Here is a 23482-nt window from a genome sequence, read left to right on the forward strand (position 1 = left end):
TTCTTGAACAATTATTTCAAAATTAGTCATAAAAGGGCAGCTCCAAATACTTATCACAAATGCTGTCATTCGTTGTGTCTTGATTTAATAATGCTGTGGATTATTTGAATGAACGAAAACTGTTTCTAGCTTCATAAAAACGCAGCTTCATTTGCGTAGGACTGCACTTTTCCGCTCTCATTCCGCAAAGAAGAACCAAGGAAGCTGATAATGTTCATTAAATTATTTTGACCTTAGAAATGCATGTAATAGGATGAATTAGATGAGATTGAGAGATATATCTAACTATACACAAGGAAATGAGGCGTGTGTGCCAGTGGGAGGTGAAGGGATTAATAGGTGGTACTCTCTCTCTCTCTCTCTGTATATATATATATATATAAATATATATATATATATATATGGAGAATGAAAGACTGACTAAGAGGGTGTATGTAGGTGTGGTGGTGGGTGGGAGTGGGTGGGGTAGACCGAGGATGAGGTGGAGGGATGGAGTTGAGAGGTATATGAGGGAGGGGGAGTTGGGGGAGTGGGAGTCAAATGGTGGGTGACAGAGTGACTTGGAGGCGTTTTGTCTGCGGCCACCCTTTGCGGGATTAGGGCGTCGGGCTATAGATATATATATATATATATATATATATATATATATATATATATATATGTGTGTGTGTGTCTATAGTGTGTGTGTGTGTGTGTCTATAGCGTGTGTGTGTGTGTGTGTGTGTGTGTGTGTCTATAGTGTGTGTGTGTGTGTGTGTGTGTGTGTGTGTGTGTGTGTGTGTGTGTGTGTGTGTGTGTGTGTGTGTGTGGAATATCAGGTCTATCTATACCCAGATGCCTTAATCCTATAAGGTGTGGTCAGAAGCAAATCGTTTCCCTGTCGCTTTGTTCTCTCCCTCTCTCCTCTTTCTCTTTTTATCTTTCACTTTTTCTCTCCTGTAAAATGTCCACGCCAGTTTTTCTATACGGCGTGGTGTTCTTTCTGACTTTTTCCTGCCGGCTTCGGCTGGAGGGTTTGGAGGGCGGGGGAGAGCCTTCTTCTTTGCTATCCTTATCTCATTCTAGTAGTTCAGTTACTCTTCTAGGAGCTGCCTAGCATGGGCCAACCGGCCTACTGCAGTTATCCTCTCTTCTTATGTTCATTACTTGCAACTGGCTGGCCTATCATACAGCCATATCCTATATTCATGAAGTACAACACATCTTACATTTATGTAGTATGCAAAAAAAAAAAAAATGGTTATATAATACAGAACTGGGAAATATGATGATGATGATGATGATGATGATGAGAGGGGAGTAAACAGGGTGAGATGAGGAGAATGAGAGAGATGGATGGACATAACAGTGAATGTATTATGTATATTAACATGACAAATGCCGAAGTAAGCTGGTAAGGGTGAGGTAATATGGAGCCTGACCCTACCGTGACACCATATAATTATTGATTTATCCACCGATAGATCTATCTATCTATCTATAGCCCGACGCCCTAATCCAGCAAAGAGTGGCCGCAGACAAAACGCCTCCAAGTCGCTCTGTCACCCACCATTTGACTACCCTCCCTCCAACTCACCCCCCCCCCATATACCTCTCAACTCCGTCCCTCCACCTCATCCTCGGTCTACCCCTCCCTCTCCCTCCCTCCACTTCACCTACATACACCCTCTTAGTCAGTCTTTCATTCTCCATTCTCTCCACATGTCCAAACCACCTCAGTGTATTTCTCCTAATCTTGTCAACCACATCCACATCCACCCCACAACGTTCCTTCACTTCTTCATTCGTCAACCTGTCCCTCCATGTCACTCCACATGCTCCTCTCAAGTAACTCATTTCCACTGCTCTCACTCTTGACTTGTTCCCCTCTTGCAAGGTCCACACCTCGCTTCCATACATCAGGGTAGGGATCACAATACTATCATGCAGTGACTTCTTAACTTCCATACTCACCTCCCTACTTCTCATCACTGCTTTCAGTGAACCAACAACCTTCCTTCCCTGCTGTACCCTTTCACGCACTTCATCCCCCAAAGTTCCATCCTTACTCATGACACTACCCAAGTACTTGAATATATACATATATATATATATATATATATATATACCTCTCCAGTCCTTCCTTCCATCTCATCCTCAGCCTCCCCCATCCCCTTCCACCTCACCTACACTCTGCTAGTCAGTGTCTCTTCTCCATTCCCTCCAAATGGCCAGACCTTCTCAAGGTATTTCTCATAATACTTTCCATCACATGATACATTGCATAATAATTACCTTAAGCCATGCAAAGGAAGGCATGTTGCCTCGTGTTGTGGCCCCGTGTAGATAGATTAGTATGTAGTCCTCTGCAATTAACTGGTCTAGTGTTGTCAGCACATACCTGTACAAGTAATATATAAGTTTCATATACCTTTGTGCCATTAATGTATTAGGTGGTCCATCTATTGTGCTCTCCAGTCTTGTCTGTTGCAGGAAGGACTGTCTACTAATGTGAGGAACAAAGTCATTTTGGCTGCCTCATGAAATTATTAATTAACTGTACAGTCAGTGAACATAATAGAATAAACAGTAAAAGGCATGAAAAAGGCTATGGGAAGTAGAAAATGATGCAGGGTATGCACTATACTATTTTTACTATAACATGGCTCAGATTTTTGTCCTTTAGTGACTTATTTCATGTTGCTAGTGGGAGAAAAAAGACAATACTACACCTGAACATCCTTTTCATAGCATATCTTTATAGGTGACATCATATTCTAGTGTTAATTTATTGTTACAACTCATCATTAATGATGTTGACATGGTAGTTTTAGGCCAAGTTAGAGTTAAAAGGATATAGTATTGCTGACTGAGCTGTCCCAGCAACACATGAACTTTGGTTGCATAATACATGGATCACCCTTGATAAGTTTCACTTATATATTTTATTAAGACTTTATACAAGTTTCATATACTGTACTTGTATTTCCATTGTGTAAGTTAGCAGTACCAGTCATATAAAAGTAGCTGATACTTTATTTATATTTCCATATAAATCACTGTTCCAGCATTAGGCCTACATTATTTTAAAATACAGTAATTTCATTCAAGCTGGAAGAAAACTTACATGAAGAGGTTGTCCATGACATAATCATAGTCTTTGCGTGACCTGTCAGGGAGGAAGCAGGCAGAAAAGACGATGATGGCCTCATTAGCCCCTGGATAGTAACCCCCGTGGCTCAACACTTTCTTGTACGGCTCAATCACCTGCAACATTATCATCACCAGCATCATCATCATCATCATCATCCCAACCTCTTTTCCCATACAAGGGTGGGGTGAGGTAGGGTTAAGAGAGCAATAAAAAACACTAATAAACTAGAGGGAGAACTATCTAATTTCTGCCTAGTTAACTAGGCTGCACTCTCATTCACTCACCATTCATGCTCCTGGGATTCTGACTCCACCTTGCAGTCACAATCCTTACAGAGAGAGTGATGGCCTTGGGAGAGGGGGGGAGAACCAACACATCATCCATTTTGGGATGAGATACTCTAGAAAATATGAGTATGAAACGTATTGAAGACGAGGAAAATTTATATAATTAATGCTGAACGTAAGAAAGCTAAAGATAGCGACATACAGTTAACAAATTAGAAAACTGCCAAATTTCGCAACATCAAAAGCAGTGTTTTGGTGATGAGACTTACGGCAGTGTCTGAGGGGCAGGACTCCCATCGGATGGCATGGATTTCTAATTTTGAGCATCCTGTAAGTTTTTTAAAATTTGCCTCCATTTGCTGTGACAGATAATGATGCATTCTAGAAGATGTGGCAGCACATACAAGAGAGTTTGCTGTATATGCACAATATATTGTATATATATATATATATATAGAGAGAGAGAGAGAGAGAGAGAGAGAGAGAGAGAGAGAGGGAGAGGGAGAGAGAGAGAGAGAGGAAGTGAGGAGTGTGTGCTGCAGCACAAGCTATTGATTTGTGATATGGTGTTTAAAGAACAAGTGATGAAAAAGAGGACTTATGTACCTAGGAGGAAAATATGGAAGCTGGAAAATCAAGTAGTAAGGGATGTCTTCTATAGCGAGATGAGGAGAGTGGTGGCTGAACAAGGAGTCGTAGACCGAGGCGTTAATGAACAGTACAGAGCCCTCAAGAACAATCTCTTGAGAGTTACTGATGTAATGTGTGGTTGGACAAGAGGACCACCAAGACATAAAGTAGCTTGGTGGTGGGATGAGGGTGTAGAAGCTGCAATTAAGATGAAAAGACTTTTCTGGGAATGGAAGAAGGATGGTAGCAAGGAGGAATACTTGGCTGCCAAGCATAGGGCTAGAAGAGAGGTATACAGGGTGAAGTCTGAGTCACAGAGACTTTTTCTTGATAACCTAAACCAAGGGTCTATCATTAATTTTAGTATTTGCCCCAAGTAACTGTACTCCTTGACTACTTCAAGAATTTCTTCTGGTATACTGATGATGCTCTTTGGTGTGTGAAGATTACACATTACAGTAGTTTTAGTCCAGTTCATCTTTAGCCCTACTTTGAGCCTTTCTCTGTTCGGGTCATTTAACGTTTCTTGCAATAAATGTACCATCATGCAATCCCATTTTGCCCATATAAAAAGGAGTCCTGAGGCCCAGGCATAGGCTACCCATTCCTAATATTTATAGGCAATGGTGACCAGCCCCACTTTCCCGTGAGTGGCATTGTGCAAGCAAAGAGCCCCCAACTTCCTCCTCAGATGAAACCCATAGAGGCTCCATCTGGTCACAGTGCCTTAACCCACTAAACCACCAAAAACCATTTGGTTATACAGATATACTGACTGAAAGTATCCAAGCAGATGTTGCTCATAAAGGTGTACAGTACGTACTATGGGTGGATGGGGTTTACTGCTCACACAATACCATTCTGGGACAATAGATTGGTCATTCTCACTTCAAAAATCAGGAATTAAGTAGACCAACCCAGGGTCCCTATGTTCCTGGTGGGGCAATAAAAGATTGGATGATGGATAAATGATGATGTACTGACCTTCATGTCAATCCTCCGTTCAATTCCAGATATGACAACTGATCGCCATGACCGTTCCTCACTGGTTTCCTGCACTGCTGTGTACTCAGGTAGTGGCTCTATCCTTGGCTGAGGACCCAGACCTGAATCAAGATAGAAGGGTCTTGTTATCTATTCTTTTTTCTTCTTTTTTTTTTTTTTTTTTTTTTTTTGGAGAAGGGATGTCTTCATGTTGTGTCACTGATATAACCAGGCAACTCCACTGCCTGATAATGCTAATGCCCCTGAACTCTCATCCTATCCCCTGAAAAGAGGTTGATGGACTGCAGGGGAAGGACAATGTACACCTGCAGTCCACTGGGTTCATGTTTCAGATGAGCATGATGGCACAACAACAGCAGTTTTTTTTTTTTTTTCCAAATAAAGCCACTGTAAGTTACAGAAAGATTGAGTGTTAAAGTTCTTTTGTCACCTGTAAAGCTCACTTGCCAATTTCCCTGTTTCGGTAGTAGATGGATGGCTATCATCAACTCGGGAGATACTACCATGAGAGTGGTATGTGATTACAAGCTCTGTAACAAGGCACATAATCATCACTCTCAGGCATGAAACTTTGACAAATTGTTAGAGTCCAGGTTGAGACATTTATATTGTTACAAAGCTTACCGAACATCTCTGATATCTTTTTTCAGCAGTTATCAGCAACTGTAGGAAAGTAATTAGCTAGTTTTGGCACTTAATTTAGTTGCCAGTTCATATAAAACATAAGTAATACCATGATCAACCCTGTATAGTATGACGATTCCACGAGAGGAAACATGGCATCATTTTGCTTGTGCATGTACCTTATATATCCTACTGGCTGCATGGAAAAAACTGTGATATTATGGAACTTATCACTGTAGTGCATTTATTTTAGGTGAATAACCAAGGGGACGCATTCCTGCCTAATAACTATAGATTCATGAAATTCATGCAAGGTCACATGCTATAAAACTGCTTCAAAGAAACTTGGATTTTCATACAAAATCCATAATGTCTACCCTAATGAGCAGTTAGCTGTAATTTGCAAGTCATGTGCAGTCTCAGCATAAATAATGCTTTCCCATGTGGAGTGGATGTGGAGATGTTCCACTAAAACAACTGGACAAAATTCAGAGCAAAGCTATAAGAATAATTAATAATCCTGCAATTATAAATTAACTACCTCTCTTACAAGTAAGACAAAGTATTGCCTCCCTTGAATTATTTTACAGATACTTTTATGGCAAATTCTCAGACAAAGTTGCATCCATTGTGCCACCTCTCCATACATTCCCCTGTGCTACATGGGCATCTGGTAGCACCATGACTTGACTGTCACACTGCCATATTGTAGAACTTCTGCATATCAGAATTCCTTTATTCTCCAAACTACTTCTCTCTGGAAGATTTCCCCAAAACTTCAGCCTTCAGCAGTTTAAGTCAAACTGTTGCAGAGTTTTTATGAATGGAGGATACCTGTAATTTGGTGTATGATATTTTGTTTTGTTTGGTTTTTCCTTCCTCTGTTTGTCTTTTGTTTAGAAAAAAAAAAAAAAAAGGACAAGAACCCAGTAAATTGCAGGTTGAAGTTGCCCTTGCATTCAATCATCCTCCTTTCAGGGGATAGGAAGACTGGGAGGGCTTGTATAACTGGGCAGTAGTATCACCCCATTACACTGGTGTCACCTTGTGAAGTCATCCCTATCCAGAACCATGCAACCTTTTGATACAGCCAGACCAATTGTCAGTCAGCAATACTCACACTCCATGATGGATTTCACCATGGGTGTCTGGAGAGGGGGGCAAGGGGGGGCAGTTGCCCCACCTTAGAATTCCAAAGTGTGTCTGGAACTTTTCCGGACGTCACGTATATTTTCGTTCCTTTGAGTTATAGCACATCAGCATATGAAGACTTTTCGCCTGCAATTTAAGTACATCTTGATACTATATTTTATAGTGAATTATATGTTCGGTCGGCACATATATGTATAATTTCTTTTATTTTGTCCCCCCTTACAAAAAATCCTGCAGATGCCCCTGGATTTCACAGTTCATCCAGTGTATCTGTGTCAACACGGGTGAGCACATTGGTGAACGCGCCACATGAAAGCATCTGTGTATCATCTTCATCATTGTCACATAGGTTCTTTTCATGTAACCTTTTGTTGTAACCAAACAGCTCTTAGCAATACTTACATTCCATAATGGATTCCTGCCGTACATCTAGTGTGTCTGCATCATCAATGAACTTGTCTTGTGAAAGCACCTGTGCGTGATTGTCATTATTTCATATAACCCTTTGATATATTCAGACCAGGTGATGACATAATTATGGAGGTATGCAAAATGTAGGAGGACTGCTTGATGTAACAGAATGGGTTAAGGTAAGCCTGTGCCCATGGTCAGACACGATGAAATGGCTGTTAATCCTTTGCCCAGAGTTAACACATAAAGAAAAAGAGAAAAAAAAAACTCACGCTCCATGATGGATTCCTCTAGTTCATCCGGTGTGTCTATGTCATCTGGCGTAAGCATATCAGTGAACTCATCATGTGAGAGCATCTGTGCGTCATCGTCGTCGTCGTCATCATCGTCATTGGTGTGTTGGCTGAGGGAGGAGAGGGAGTGTTGGTCGTCCTCCACCGCCACTGTCAGAAGCTCCTCTGTCACTGTCAAACGTTTCTTCCGGGTCACCTCCAAGCTTGACGGACGCTCTGTAGAAGAGATGCTCAAAAATAAGAAACTGGGAGTGAGATTCTTGAACATAACTGTATTTATGATCAAGGCCCTGTTGTAACTGTGATATGTATTCCCAGGAAGGACAAAGAAAGGACAGTACAGTGTCTTCCCATGTCTCTTGTTCTTCCCAGAAAAAGAAATCTTGGTTATGAGAGATATTATCGTAGGTTAATATATATATTTTTTGAGGGAAGAACAAGAAAAGGGCAGTACAGAATCTCTCATATCTCTGGTTCTTCCTGTAAAATACATATAAGTTATAACAGGGAATCGATTGCAAATGTGTTTGAGAATCCCACCTTGGGATTGGATTCATAAATACACATAGCCCCGTATTCTCTTTGGTTAAGTAGGCCCCCCTAGATTTTATCTGTGTGTCTGATATAATGTACCATTGTATCTCTGTTTCTAATATACTGTTGATATATACAGTTAACTTTTGTGGTAGATGGGGGGGACAATCATCCTGTCACTCAGTGTAGAGATGCCCTATGGTCTCTACACTGAGTGACAAGCCTAAAGGTTTCCCGTACCCTGGAAACCATTTACTACACTGGGTGGCAACCATGTAACTGGGGTTTCTGGCAAGGTTAAGTATACCCCAGATTCCCCTATCAAAAATCACTTAATCATGGCAAATGTTTTGGAGAGCCTCAGAGGACCCAATACCAGCCAAGGACCCCAACCAAATGGACAGGTTTCATGGCCATGTGGAATGTGAGAGGTGTGAATCAGGACAGCAAGAGGGCGGAAGTGGTGAATGTGTTCAAGAGTGCGAGATATGCCATGATGACACTGTGTGAAACAAAGATGAAAGGGTGTGCAGTGGAGGAGTGGGAGGGTGTAAAGTGTGTGAGGTCGGGCATGAATGGGTGAGGAAGATGCAAGGAAGGAGTTGCTTTGTTGATGAATGAGGTGTGGCAGAATGGAATGAGAGATTACAAATGTGTCACCTTGAGATGTATGTATGTCATGTTCAAGTTTGAGAAGGTGAAAGTGGCTGCCACTGTGATTCTAGCAAATGCACAGTGTGATGACAGGAGTGAGAGAAAGACAGGTTTTGGAATGAGCTGGATGAAGCAGTGGGAGAAATGCCTAGGAGCTAGAAAGTGATTGTAATGGGCAATATGAATGGAAGAGTAGGCACTGGTCCTGAGGATGACATAATGGGTTGTAATGGAGTACCAGGAGAAATTGATAACGGGAAGCAACTGAAGGATATATGTCAGGAAAGGAGGTCCTGCATTTGTAACTCGTATTTCAAACACAGAGATGCACATAAATATACATGGTATAGAGGGAATGGGGATCAAGTTGAAAGAAGCCTGATTGATTATGTGCTTGTGGAGGTCGATGCTGGGAATGGTTGCTGATACGAAGGCAGTAAGAGGACGATGTGGTCTGTCAGATCATATGATTGTGGTATGCAAGATCAAGCTGAAAGGAGTGAGGTAGACCAGGAGAGAGAGGAGCAGTCAGGGAGAAAGTCTGAAAGTCGAGAATCTGAGGATCAAAGAAATGGATGAATACAGGACCAAAGTAGGGGAGGAGTTAGAATCAGTATATCGGAGTGAAATGGATCTGGACAGCCTGTAGAATGCATATAGGGATTGCTTAGTTAGGAATGCTGAAGTGGTGTGTGGTGTGGCAAGAGTAACAACAAAGAAGAAAGGTACAGCATGGTGACGTGAAGAGATTAAGAGAGCCGTGAAGGAAAAGAGAACGAAGTGGCTGGAGTGGTTAAAGGACAGGGGTTCAATTGAAATAAGAACTGAATATATTGAGTGCAAGAAGCACGTAAAGAGACTAGTGAAGAGGAAAAGGAGATAAATGATGATCAAGGAAGAAAAATGAATGCAAATTCCTCTGAAAATAGAAAGTTATACTGGAAAGAGGTGCAGAAATGTAGAAGTGACAGTGGAAAGAAATGTGAAAGAGTGAAGGCCGTAAGTGGTAGATTTTTAACCCATGGGGATGAAGTAGGGACAAGAGGGAGAGAATATTTTGAAAGCTTGGTGAATAAATATAGAGAGAGCAGAGCCACTGTAAACATGATTGAGGATGCGCAGAGGAATGCAGTGATAGGAAACGTGACACTTGCACAGGTGAAGAATGCTGTGAAGTGGCTGAAACATGGGAAAGTAGTTGAGGTGTATGCAGAGATAATTAAGTGTAGTGGAGAGAGCAGAATGAAGTGCTTTTTGAGATATGTAAGAAGGCATGGATGAGTGAAACTGTGCCAGCAGATTGGAAAAAGGCTGTGACTGTACCGGTAGTTGAGCAAAGTGGGTACAAGGATTATTGTGGCATAAGTTTATTAAGTGTGGTAGGGAAGGTATTTGGAAGAATTATTATAGAGAAAGTAAGAAAGATATCAGAAGTCCTAGTGAGTGGTGAACAGGGTGGCTTTAGGAGTGCCAGAGAATGTGTGGATCAAATATTTGCTGTGAGACAAATAGTGGAGAAGGCTTGTGAGAAGGACTTTAAGGTGTTTATGGCATTCAAGGATCTGGAAAAAGCATACAGCAAAGTAGATAGAGAAGGATTGTGGAAGATTTTGCACATGTACGATGTAGTTGGGAAACTGCTAGGTGCCATCAAGAGTTTTTATGATAGCAAATGAAGCATGTGTAAGGGTAAATGGGCATCTAAGTGAATGGTTCATGATCGGTGTGGGTGTGTGACAAGGTTGTGTGATGTCCCCATGGTTGTTCAGTATATATATGGATGGGGTGATGAGAGAAGTAAAAACATGAGTAATGGAGAGAGGGATGGCATTGGTATTGAATGATGATGGATGGAATATCTCAAATTTGTTGTATGCTGATGATAGAGTACTACTTGCAAATACTGGACAAGAACTTAGTAGACTAGTGCAGAGTTTTGCAGATGTCTGTGACTGTCGTGCCTTGAAAGTAAATGTAGAAAAGAGTAAAGTGATGGTTATTGAGAAAGAAGGTGACTCCCAGTGTGATGTTACAGTGAATGGAGAAAGACTGCAATTGGTGAGAGAGTTCAAGTACCTGGGTACAGTGATAGAAAAGAGAGGAAAATGTGCAAAAAAAGTGGAAAGTCAAGTGACACAAGGAAGTAAAGAAGCTGGTGCTATTAAGACCTTGATAACAAACAGAGGCTTGAGTGTTGCAGCTGTGCGAGGCTAACATGAAGAAGTGTTCGTGCCAACTTTAACATATGGATGTGAGAGTATGGTGTGGCATGAAAATGAAAAGTCAAGAGTGAGAGCGGTAGAGATGGGACTGCTGAGGATTGTATGTGGAGTACAGAGAGTGGATAGGATACAAAATAATGATTCGTGAACAATGTGGAGTGAGGAAGTCTGTGGACACCAGAGTCAGAGAGAGTGCACTGAGATGGTATGGTCATATGGAGAGAATGGATAACAATAGAGTGGTGCAAAAGGTATATCTGAGCAAATTTGAAGAAGGGAGGAGGCGAGGTAGGCCAAGGAGAAGGTGGAGGGGTATGGTGGATGAGTGTGTGAGGAAGAAAGGTATGGAAGTCAGTGAGGCTAGGTAACTGACAGGAGATCAAGCTGGCTTGATGAATGTTGTGAGAAGAAGCTCATGATCAGGGATTTGGCACCCCTTTTTAACGTGACAGCATCCAGAGTGATTATATTGGATACGTTTATGTGAAACTACAGAGTGTGGTGAATGTTTTTAACGTATCAGATAGATCCAGGATTCTGGAGGCTTGAATGATGAGTGAATGGAAGCATGGACCATTGTACTGGGCAAATTTGGGCTGTCTAGACATTGCTGCTCCTCACCCTGCCCTAGGGTGGGAAAAGAGGTCCGGATGATACTGACTTTCAGTTATCTGCCATCACAATATACGGCTGAAGGCAGTATCTGGCGCTGCTGGCTCAGCTCTGTTAAAGCAATATCATTCATGGGAAAGTTTTTAGGATAGAGGGTCGACAGGGATAGTAACACAGTATCCTGCTCGACGCTGAATGTCGAGCCGATGGAGGGTATTATGCAATATCTGGTGTTTCACTTTATTTGGCATAGGGCTTGGCTGAATTATGCGGGATAATTGAAAGTTTACTGTACACATTTACAGTCACACTCTTCAGCCAGTCATCTGGAACAACACACTGATATATAATTGAGTTTTTCAAATCAGCAACTAAACCCACTCATATATATCTCCTGAGGCCTTCAGCTTTTCAGCAGTAAATCCAGAAACACCCACCACCTTCCCCAACTGCATATTGCCTATCGCTCTGCTCCCAGTATCAGCATCAATCAAAGTTCAAGGGCCAAACTTTGGATCTGCTGACTCTAAACTTTCCCTGTTCCAGTCAGACTCCTCATTCAGCAAACAGTTATAATGCTCTCTCCAGGGATCTTTAATATCTTCACTGTCTACCATTACCATTTTTTCATCATTCTTCATATACTGCTTACCTATGATATCCCTGTTTTCCTTTTTTGTCTAATTTTCTACCTTAAATACCACGTTCTTCCTTTTCAGATGAATAATGTTGGCAGTGATGATGATGATGATGATGATGATGATGATGATGATGATGATGGTCCTTTATGTATTATAAGTTGATGATGATGATGGTGGTGGTGGATCCTTGATGCTTCCTAAGTTTATAGTGATGATGATGACAATGAGAGTGATGATGTTGATGAAGATTCTTTACATATCCTAAGTTGATGATGAGAATAATGATGATGATGATGATGATCCTTTACCTTTCCTAAGGGTGACCTGGCCGGTTGGGGGTGAGACAACAGCGGTGTAGAGAGAATAATCGTCCTCTGTAGGGGTGACAGGTGGCTGTGAGGTTTCTTCCCTCTCTGCAAGTCGCACTCCCCCACACTCCTCACTGCCAGGCTCCACCAGGTATCGGAGGGTTGTCGGGGAGCTTGGGAAGTCCACTGGGGGTTGACAGGAAGGGAAATTGACAGATAGACTGATGCTTTAGTTTACTGGATGAATAAGTAGATTAGACAGATTGGTAGTTAGAATTATAGACTGTTTTTTACAATTGACTTATATGATCACATGCTTTTATGTCTGTAACATTTAGCACATTTTTTTCATTGGTGTTTTTCACTGCTACATTGCCCATTTTTCTCATTATACCTGTATGTTCATTTCCTCACTTATATGATTGCTAGAACACTAAATTCATTAAAAAATCATTTGTTATACAATCCATCCACCCATCCATCATCCAATCCTACATTGCCCCTTGAGGAGTGTAGGAGCCCGGGGCTAGGCAGTTGGTCCTGACATTTAAGATGAGAGTGACCAGCCTCACTCATCCCTGAATGGCACTACATGAGCAATCAACCCCAACCATCCCCTGGATATAAACCTTCACCGCTCAACCCCAATCACTCCTTGGATATAAACCTTCACCGGCTCAATCTGATTGGAGTGCAATAATTACCCACAAAACCACCAGGAGCCAAAATTTGGTTATATGGTTACCACCCAGTGTAGTAAATGATTTCCTGGTGTACAGGAAACCATCTGGCTTGTCACTCAGTGTAGAGTCACCCACAGGCAGAAGGAAGAGGAAAGAATGAAGGAAAGAAAGACAGAAGAAGGAGTGTAAAGTTACCCATAGGCAGAAAGACAAGGAAAGAATGAAGGAATGGAAGACAGAAGAGGATGGAAGGAAAGAAGGATGGAGGAGAGGAAAGGGCAGACACCCAACAGCAGCACTACACTGAGTGAGTGGATGGTGAGCATTCCCACCCACTTTCAAAAATGCATCCCATTCATATAATGATGGCATGCTGTTGATAAATAAGTAGACATTTTGTTGACCACAATAACATTCCTCTGTAGGCATAAATTTATAAAACTGCATTTTTCTTTTCTCCATCCAGTTGACACTACATCAAACTCAGTCTGTAACTTGCTTAACATCATACATGTACCATGTCCACTAACATTTACAGAATATATAGAAGAGTATGTATAATGCATGAATATTATAACCTCTTTCATGTTGTCTCTATATCAGAAAGGGTGTACTCAGGGTGTGTGTGAAGTTGAAGGGTGCATTATTATTATTTGTATTATTATTATTATTATTATAATTATTATTACTATTATTATTCTGTGGTAGGTGGGGGCACTCACCATCCACTCATTCAGTGTAATGCTGCTCGTGGGTGCCAGCCCTTTCCTCTCCTCCTTCCTTCTTTCCATCCTTCCTTTTCTGTCCTTCTTTCTTTCCTCTTCCTTCGGTCTGCGGGTGACTCTACATTGAGTGACAAGCCAAATGATTTCCTGTACACCAGGAAGCCAAATGCTGCACTTGGTGGTAACTATATAACCAGATTATGGCGCCTGTGGTTTAGTTGGTAATTAAGGCACTCCAATCGGATTGAGCCGATGGAAATTTATATCCAAGGGATGGTTGGGGTTTATTGCTCATGTAATGCCACTCAGGGATGAGTGCGACCAGTCACACTCATCATCAATGTCAGGACCAACCTGCCTTGCCCAGGGCTCCTACTCTCCTCGTGGGGCAACACAGGATTAGATGATGGATGGATGGATGGATTATTATTATTATTGTTATTATTACATGATTGGATGATGGATGGATGGATTATTATTATTATTATTATTATTATTATCATGATAGAGAAGTTAGAAGGAGAGTGGAAGATAAAAATGGTAGATTGATGGTGGAGAGGGGAGAAAAAGTGAGTAGACGGAGAGAACACTTTAAGGAACTGTTAAACATAGAGAATGAAAGTAATGTGAGTATAAGTGGCTTGGGAGTGGCTGGGAGCAGGAGGTAGGTGAGAAGGGAGGAAGAGATCGGTAGGATGGAAGTAGTGGAAGCAATGAAGTAAGTAAAAATGGGGAAAGCTCTAGGAATTGATGAGGTGTGTGGTGAAATGTTAAAGCATGGGGAAGAGATAGTAGTGAAATGGATATGGAAGATGTGAAGATTGGCTTGGTAGGAAGATAGAATCCTAGAGGATTGTAAGTCATGTATAATTTTTCCCCTGTACAAAGGAAAAGGTGAAAAAGAAGTGTGTATCAATCATAGGGGTATTTGTGTAATAGGAACAGTATATGGTAGGATGCTTACTGACAGAGTTAGAGAAATAACAGAGGAATAAGTTGGAGAAGAAGAGGGAGATTTTAGGAAGGGAAGAGGTTGTGTAAATCAGGTACTCATCCTTAGGTCTTTAGTGGAAAAGTTTCTAGAGAAGGGAAAGAAGTTGTATGCAGCCTTCATGGATTTGGAGAAGGTATATGACAGAATGGATAAACATAGCATGTGGAAAATATTAAAAATATACAGTAAAAGTCCTGTAATCTGAATGACAGGGGACTGAGGGTCTTTTGAACACCCTTTTTTTTTTTTTTTTTTTTTTTTTTTTTTTTTTTGAGAGGGACCTCAGAAAACATTAGAAATATGTACATGATCATTAAATAAACACTTAATATAATATGGGTCATTGTTTTACTCGCTGGAAATGCATAAAGGTGTAGCTGAATAGTTGCAGGCAGTTATTCCAAGTCCAAGAGCAAGTCCAAGCCAGATAAATCCTTTGATAAAGCCCAGACAAAGCCCAGAGAAAAAATCCACTTGATAACTTAGTTTTCACTCAGTTAACTAAACAGTAACTTACTGTAATTCACTTAATTTTCACTTAATACACTTATATTTATTACTGCATTTAAAATTATCTGCCAGCTCAAAAAATTTGGAGTATTGGGATATTCAGATTATTGGTGGTTGGATTGAAGGACTTTTACTTAATAGAGTAAATGGGAAGCTGCTGAATGCTGTGAAGAATATGTATGAGGGTGCTAAGGCTGCAGTGCGTGTGGATGGTGAACTGAGTGAATTTTTCTATCTGAATGTTGGATTCAAACAGGGATGTGTCATGACTCCATCATTGTTCAATCTGTATATGGATAGGATTATAAAAGAGATGCAAGGTAGGGCAGTGAATACTGGTGCAGCCCTAATGAGAGAGAGCAGCATTTGGAAACTTCCTGTTCTGTTGTTTGCAGATAATACCGGTACTGTATTGTTAAGAAAAGACAAAGGGGAACTGCAAGGCTTGGTGAAAGAGTTTGGGAAAGCGTATAAGAAATGGAATCTAAAGGTGAACATAGGGAAAAGTAAAGTTATGGTCTTGGAGAGAAATGAAGTCACTGAATGGTCTGTGAGGTTGGATGATGTGGAAATGGAAAATGTGAGTCTGTTTAAGTACAGTACTTGGGTAGTGTGATGAGTAACGGTGGAAGTTTGGAGGATGAAGTGCTTCAAAGGGTACAACAGGGAAGAAAGGTTGCTGGTGCTTTGAAAACGGTGATAAAAAATAGAGAAGTGAGCATGGAAGTAAAAAAGCCGCTCCATGAGAGTATTGTGAAACCTGCTGTAACATATGGAAGCAAAGCTTGTGCCTTGTTGGAAGGACACAAGTCAAGTGTGACAGCAGTGGAAATGAGTTATTTGAGAGGAGCATGTGGAGTTACATGGAGAGACAGACAAATGAGGAAGTGAAGAAGCATTGTGGTGTGGTACACTGGCCATGTGGAAACAATGGAGAGTGAGAGACTAATGAGGAGAGTGTATGTGAGTGAGGTGGAGGAGGGGAGAGGGAGGAGGAGGCCAAGAATGAGATGGAGGGATGGAATGGAGAGGTATGTGAGAGGGGTGTGTGAGCTGAGGGGAGGGCAGTGAAATGGCAAGGGACAGGGTGACGTGGAAGTGATTTGTTTGTGGCTACCCTTTACAGGATCAAGGCGACTGGGAGCTGATAGATAGGAAGATAGATAGTAGTAGTAGTATTAGTATTAGGATTAGTATCAGTATTGTTATTACTATTATTACAGTACAGTAAATGTCCTCTAATACGAATCACATGGAACTGAGGGTCTTTTGATTGTTTTTTTTAGGACTATTAAGAGGGGCCTTTGAAAACATTTCAAATATGTACATGATCTTTAAATAAACACATAAATGATATGAATTATTGTTTTACTCACTGGAAATGCATAGAAGTGTAGATGAATAGATGAAGGCACGTATATCCAAGTCCATGGGCAAGTCCAAACCAGATAAATCCTTAGATATAGCCCAGAAGAATTGGAAAAACACCAGAAAAAATAGAAAATTTTTGCCTTGGCAAATTCTGAATATTGGGATTTTCGGATTATTGGTGGTCAGATTGGAGGACTTTTACTGTATTATTAATATTACTATTTTATCTATCCATCTATCTATCTATTGCCAGATGGCTCAATCCCATAAGGGGTGACCACAAACAAATGGCCTCCATGTCGCCCAGTCCCCCGCCATTTCACTGCCCTCCTCCTAGCTCAAAACCTCCTCTCTCATATACCTCTCCACTCCATCCCTCCATCTCATCCTCAGCTGCCCCCTCCCTCTCTCCCTCTCCCCTTCACTCACATACACTCTCCTCATTAGTCTCTCACTCTCCATCCTCTCCACATGGCCAAACCACCCCAGTGTATTTCTCCTAACGCTCTCTATCACATCCACATCCACACCACAGTGCTCTTTTACTTTCTTATTTGTCAGACTGTCTCTCCATGTAACCTCACATGCTCCTCTCAAATAACTCATTTCCATTGCCATCACTCATGACTTGTGTCCTTCCAACAAGGTCCAAGCTTCACTTCCATATGTTAGAGTTGGCATCACAATACAGTACTATCATGCACGCACTTTTTTTTAATATCATGCTCAGTTCCCTATTTCTTATCGCTGCTTTCAAAGAACCAGCAACCTCTCTTCCTTGCTGCACCTTTTCAAGCACTTCATCCTCCAGACTCGCACCCTTACTCATCACACTACCCAAGTACTCGTGCTTAAATGCACTCACATTTTCCATTTCCTCGTCATCCTACCTCACTGTACATTCATTGACTTCATTCCTCTTGAAGACCAAAAATTTATTCTTTCCTACATTATTATTATGGAGAATGTGAGTACATTCAAGTACTTGGGTAGTGTGATGAGTAAGAATGGAACTTTGGGGGATGAAGTATGTGAAAGGGTACAGCAGGGAAGGAAGGTTGTTGGTTCACTGAAAGCAGTGATGAGAAATAGGAAGGTGAGTGTGTAAGTTAAGAAGTCACTGCATGATAGTATTGTGATCCCTACCCTGACGTATGGAAGTGAGGTGTGGACCTTGCAAGAGGGGAACAAGTCAAGAGTGGGAGCAGTGGAAATGAGTTACTTGAGAGGAGCATGTGGAGTGACATGGAGGGACAGATTGATGAATGAAGAAGAGAAGGAACATTGTGGGGTAGATGTGGATGTGGTTGAGAAGATTAGGGGAAATACACTGAGGTGGTTTGGACATGTGGAGAGAATGGAGAGTGAAAGACTAAGAGGGTGTATGTAGGTGAGGTGGAGGGAGGAAGAGGGAGGGTTAGACCGAGGATGAGGTGGAGGGATGAAGTTGAGAGGTACCGGTATATGAGGGAGGAAGGGGTGAGTTGGGGGGAGGGTAGTCAAATGATGGGTGACAGAACGACTTGGAGGCGTTTTGTCTGCGGCCACCCTTTGCGAAATTAGGGCGTCGGGCTATAGATAGATAGATAGATAGATGATATGGGAGGAAATATTGTACTGAACAGCAGAATCATTATGACTCCTATGCCCACAAACGTCAGCTGTGTTTACAGCCACAGCCCTTGCATCTACTTCTTCCCCATCTGACCACTGTCACTCCATCCCTCACTCACCACTCAGCTGTTTTGCAGAAAATAAAATAAATATGTAGGAATTGCAAGCACAGTAATTTTGTCTGGCAAAACAAACATTTATTCCTGTCAACTAGATTTCTCTTCTTTGCCAGAGCAAATGCAATGATGAGTGAGTGCCCTGGGACACCACTTATCCCCCAGCCTCAAAGAGACCCATGATGATGGCTCAACAGGACCTGGTACTCAATAAGGTTAGTTACACCTGTTTGGTTAGTGTGTTACATCTACTCAACCTCTGATCACTCTTTCAGTCATACTCATAGGTGATACGGTGATGGAAAGTAGTCAGCTAAGGCATTAAAGGAGGTCTAGGGATCAGCCTAAGGTTCTATCTATTTATCTATAGCCCGACGCCCAAATCCCGCAAAGGGTGGCCGCAGACAAAACGCCTCCAAGTCGCTCTGTCACCCACCATTTGACTACCTTCCCCCCAACTCACTCTCCCCTCCTTCATATACCTCTCAACTCCATCCCTCCACCTCATCCTTGGTCTACCCCTCCCTCTCCCTCCCTGCACCTCACCTACATACACCCTCTTAGTCAATCTTTCATTCTCCATTCTCTCCACATGTCTAAGGTTGCTGTTGTTACTTTTACAGAGGGGGAAGGGTGTGGGTTCCACTTGGCCTCAAACATAGCCTTATTAAACCCATGTTTTAATTGTCCCGGTATCCCATAAATCATTATCCGATCCACTTTCCATAATTTAACCCCATCGGATAATGGTGGTGTGCTGTACTGGCATTATTCTTAGGCATCAGAGTATTGAATCACCCTGTAGAAACTTGAAGCCTGCTTTTAAATGCAGAACTTGGGGAGGCAGGAGGGAGGGTTGTACCTTACCTGTCACTGGTTCACAGATCGCTGTCTCTGTCTGTCTGTACCTCATAAATGTTCATTTAAAAAAAAGATCAGTATTACTGTCAGGAACTGTGCATTACTTGTCTCTGGCCAACAGATTTCTCTGTTAGGCACGGTGTACTGCGGGTGTGTGATGCTGAGGATAGGAATGAGAATTGCAGATGGATGCTGCAGATGATAAGATGTAAAGTTTTGCAAATGGCTGTACACAACCTGTCTGGGAATACATTACCTGTCTCTAACTGTACCTTACCTGTCTCTGGCTCATAGATCTCTGTGTCAGGTAGGGTGTACTCTGGATGTGTGAGGTTGAGAGGTGTGCCCCTGTGTGCGATGGGGGCCTCCGCTCCACTGAGGGCAAACATCTCCTCCTCCTCCTCCATCGCAGCGCCCACCAGGCGCCCATTCTGCTTGAACACAGCATTAATGTCTGCAGTTCACTGAGATGGTTAACCATGTTGAAAATATGGAGAATGACAGACTGACCAGGAGAGGGAATGTCAGTGAGGCAGAGGGTAGGGGGAGTGGGAGACCATGCATGAGATGAAGGAATGGGGTGGAAAGGTATATGAGAGAGGGGATATGAGCTGGAGAGAGAGAGAGAGAGCAGTCTCTTGGCAGAGGACAGGGTGACATGGAGATGATTCATTTGTGATTATGTTTTCCATGATTAAGGTGTCTTGCTATAGGCAGATTGATGGTGAATTGTTTAGCAATGAAGATAGTATTAGCATTAGAATAGTTTAAAAGAAAGAAAAAACCAGTCTGACACTATACTGCTTTGTTGTACACAACAAGTTCATGTGTTGTATAAGAAACTTTAATTTCTTACTCCTTATTTTAATTTTTTACTCTTTATTTTGAATATTTACCAGGAGTAGACTGTAGCACCAGTTGAACAGGGCAGCACTTCCAAGGTGGAGGGCAAGCTTGTGCCAGGGAGAGCTGGAGCCCTCATTTCACCAGCCCTCAGGAATTGATCCTTACCATCCCCCTTTGCTGAACATTTTCAGTGCTTTCATTTGCACAGAGAGTAGGCCAGCATATTCTCTTAATACCAGTACCTTCAACTGTCTACACCACACTATATGCATGTAAAATATCACACCTCCTATTTCCATTCCCTTTACCAATGGCCGCTACATTAACATCAGCAAACGAGGTGATATCTCGGATTGCCACCACCGGCAAGGTATGGCTGGCAGCACAGGGTCCTCCTGGTTGCCATGAAGCGACTGTACCAGCAGCAACTGTTACAAATTCTGTTCTTGCTTGTCAGCGGAGAAGAGCAGGTGCAGCCTTATTCTTCGCCAGTGTCCGTGCTTTCGGTACCAATTAGAATTCAGTTCATTTTTTCCTACAGTCCATATCCTCTCTAGCCTTGTTCCTCACAGAACCCCAAATTTCTCCCTCTACTGAATTTCCCCATTTTGTTTTCCTGGTTACCATCTCCTCACAAACTTCTGTAACAAGGGCGGCACCTGTTGTTATACCAAATCTGAATATGCAGTTGACACTGTTTTAAACTTCACCTCAACTAATTTTGATTACTCACTGTGTAAACTAAATTATCTAAATAGTACCAAATGTGTCTGTGTAGTCTATCACTCCCCCAATGCTTCTTCAGAACCCAGTGTATTTGACTCCATATCCACACAGCTGAGTAACTTTAACTTTGTCCTTAGCACCAAGATTACCATTTTGGGTGATTTTAACGTACTTAATGTTGAATGGTTATTGCATTCTGCCAGGATTGACGATGCTGGTCTAGAGTGCGAGCCGTTTGCAGAATCATTTAATCTCACACAGTTGGTAAAGCAACTAACCAGAATACCAGATAATCCTGGCCATAATGCCCATCTCTTGGATCTGTTCCAGACAAATAATCCAGATCAATACAGGATAGAAGTACTGTCACCACTTGGATCCTCTGACCACAGTCTCATCAAAGCCTCATTAGTCAGCCCCCAGACCTCCCTATTCTGAACCTGTCAAGGTGACCCAATGGCACATTGATTATCTTGCTGACATTCCATGGCAGGCTATCTTCTCTAGTGATGTCAATTCTGTCCAGTCCCACATTAATGACTTAATACTGCCTGGTATAGATTTATTCATACCAGGTCAACAGTTAAGTAAAAGATCAAACTCTCCAAAATGGTTTGATAACAACTGTGCCAGAGCAATGGCCCAAAAGTCATTAGCATTTTTTTTTTTTTTTTTTTTTTTACGTGTCCGACTCTGAGCAGAGGTTCAGGGCCTATTTCTTGGGGGCAGTGGCCTATCTCAAGGCCCAGTAGTCCTCCTACACCTCCACATGTCACCACTTTGGCACTAACACCCACTGTCCATATTGAATACATGCTAGGGCTGTCTCATACAGGACTGGTGTACTGGTATTAGCGGGGGTACTTTTATGACATGTCGGCGGGTCATCTGGTAGATCAGGAAAGTCTGCTTTTTAGGAAATTCAAATCCTTAAACTGTTCCCTGCCCCAGCCGGGATTCAATCCTGGGTCCATCAGGACTGCAAGCCGCCTCTCTACCGATTCAGCCACCGCATATAACTCTTACGTGTACGAAAAGTGTTAAGGATATGTATGATAAAAATGGTTTAATATATGGGACAGTACAAGTTTGACTCATTCCTGTGAAGATACAATTAGGTAAGAACACACACACACACACACACACACAATGTATACATTATCATTACCTCAGTGCAGTCTGTATCACTAAAGTCTTACCTGCATGGGGAACCTGAGAGGGTCTCGAACAGACTGCTGGTAGGAGTAAATAGGAGGTGGGATGGATGTGTGATCTGAGAGGGGAGACTGGTTGGCAAGGGTACCACTGCTGCTGCTGCCACCTTCAGACAAGTCCATGCTCTCTTCACTGCCTGGCTCTCCTGCACCCTCACCCTCCCACCTGAAGAAACATGAAGCTGTAAGAGTTACTCCCCTCTTTGGAGTGTAGGGATTCAAGACCATGTTATCATAGTCCAAAACATTTAGAGATAGGAGAGAGTAAATGGTAATAGTCAATCCCATGTTGCCCCCTTTAGAATGTATGGGTCTGAGTCTTGGCTACCCTTTTGTATTGTATGATATTGATTATAAAGACATCGACATGCTTGCATTCATCGGCTTCGGTCGCCTAATGACAACTCTAGACACTACTTGATCTCATGCAGCCACTTTGTTGTATGCTTTTTCCAGATCCATGAAAGCCATAAACACCTTATGGTCCTTCTCACAAGTTTTCTTTGTTATCTGTCTCACTGCAAATATTTGATCCACACATCCTCTGCCACTCCTAAAGCCACCCTGTTTATCACTTACTAGGACTTCTGATTTCTCTCTTACTTTCTCTGTAATAATTCTTCCATACACCTTCCCTACCACACTCAGTGAACTTATGCCATGATAATTCATGCACTCACTTCACTCACTGTTATTTTTTTACAGGGGTACAATCACAGCCATTTTTCACTCTGCAGGCACAGTTTCACTCATCCATGCCTTCTTATATATCTCCAACAAGCATTTAATTCCTCTCTCACCACTACACTTAATCATCTCTGCATACACGTCATCAACCCCAGCTGCTTTCCCATTTTTCAGCCGCTTCACAGCAATCTTCACCTGTGCGAGTGTCACGTCTCCTGGCACTGCATGCCTTCTCTGCACACCCCTAAAACCAATCATGTTCACAGCCACTCTGCTCCCTCTATTCCCATTTATCAGGCTTTCAAAATATTCTTTCCATCTCGTCCTTGCTTCATCCCCATGGGTTAATAATCTACCACCTACATCCTTCACACCATCACATTGTCTTTCTTTTTTTCACTTCTACATTCCTGCATCGTTCCAGAAGGAGAGTTAATGAGACAAAAAGCCTTTGACTCCACCTTGTTGAGAAGAGTGTATGTGAGGAGCCTCCCCACACAAGAGAGTTATACTCTACACAGGGGCGAATAAAACATTGTGTGTGTGTGTGTGTGTGTGTGTGTGTGTGTGTGTGTGTGTGTGTGTAATACTCACACGTGTGGCCGCTACTCACGTGTCGTTCATCTTCA

The 23482-nt window shown here is 42.1% G+C and overlaps 1 protein-coding gene across 1 annotated transcript; it reads right to left on the minus strand.

Moving 5' to 3' along the window:
* Nucleotides 1-2274: 2274 nt before the first annotated feature.
* LOC145390186 (uncharacterized) lies at nt 2275-23482 on the minus strand (the record flags this gene model as incomplete). Its single annotated transcript, XM_080265205.1, has 8 exons — nt 23467-23482; nt 22152-22332; nt 19658-19811; nt 12507-12692; nt 7515-7751; nt 5035-5156; nt 3107-3246; nt 2275-2380 (listed from the first exon to the last, which is right to left on the minus strand). Coding segments are annotated over exons 1-8 (1137 nt in total), but the record flags the coding sequence as incomplete, so codon positions are not given.

Source organism: Coenobita brevimanus, unplaced genomic scaffold (assembly GCF_032717465.1).
Source record: "Coenobita brevimanus isolate Jiangsu-jjx unplaced genomic scaffold, ASM3271746v2 jjx.HiC_scaffold_344, whole genome shotgun sequence".
In the NCBI taxonomy this organism is placed as follows: domain Eukaryota; kingdom Metazoa; phylum Arthropoda; class Malacostraca; order Decapoda; family Coenobitidae; genus Coenobita; species Coenobita brevimanus.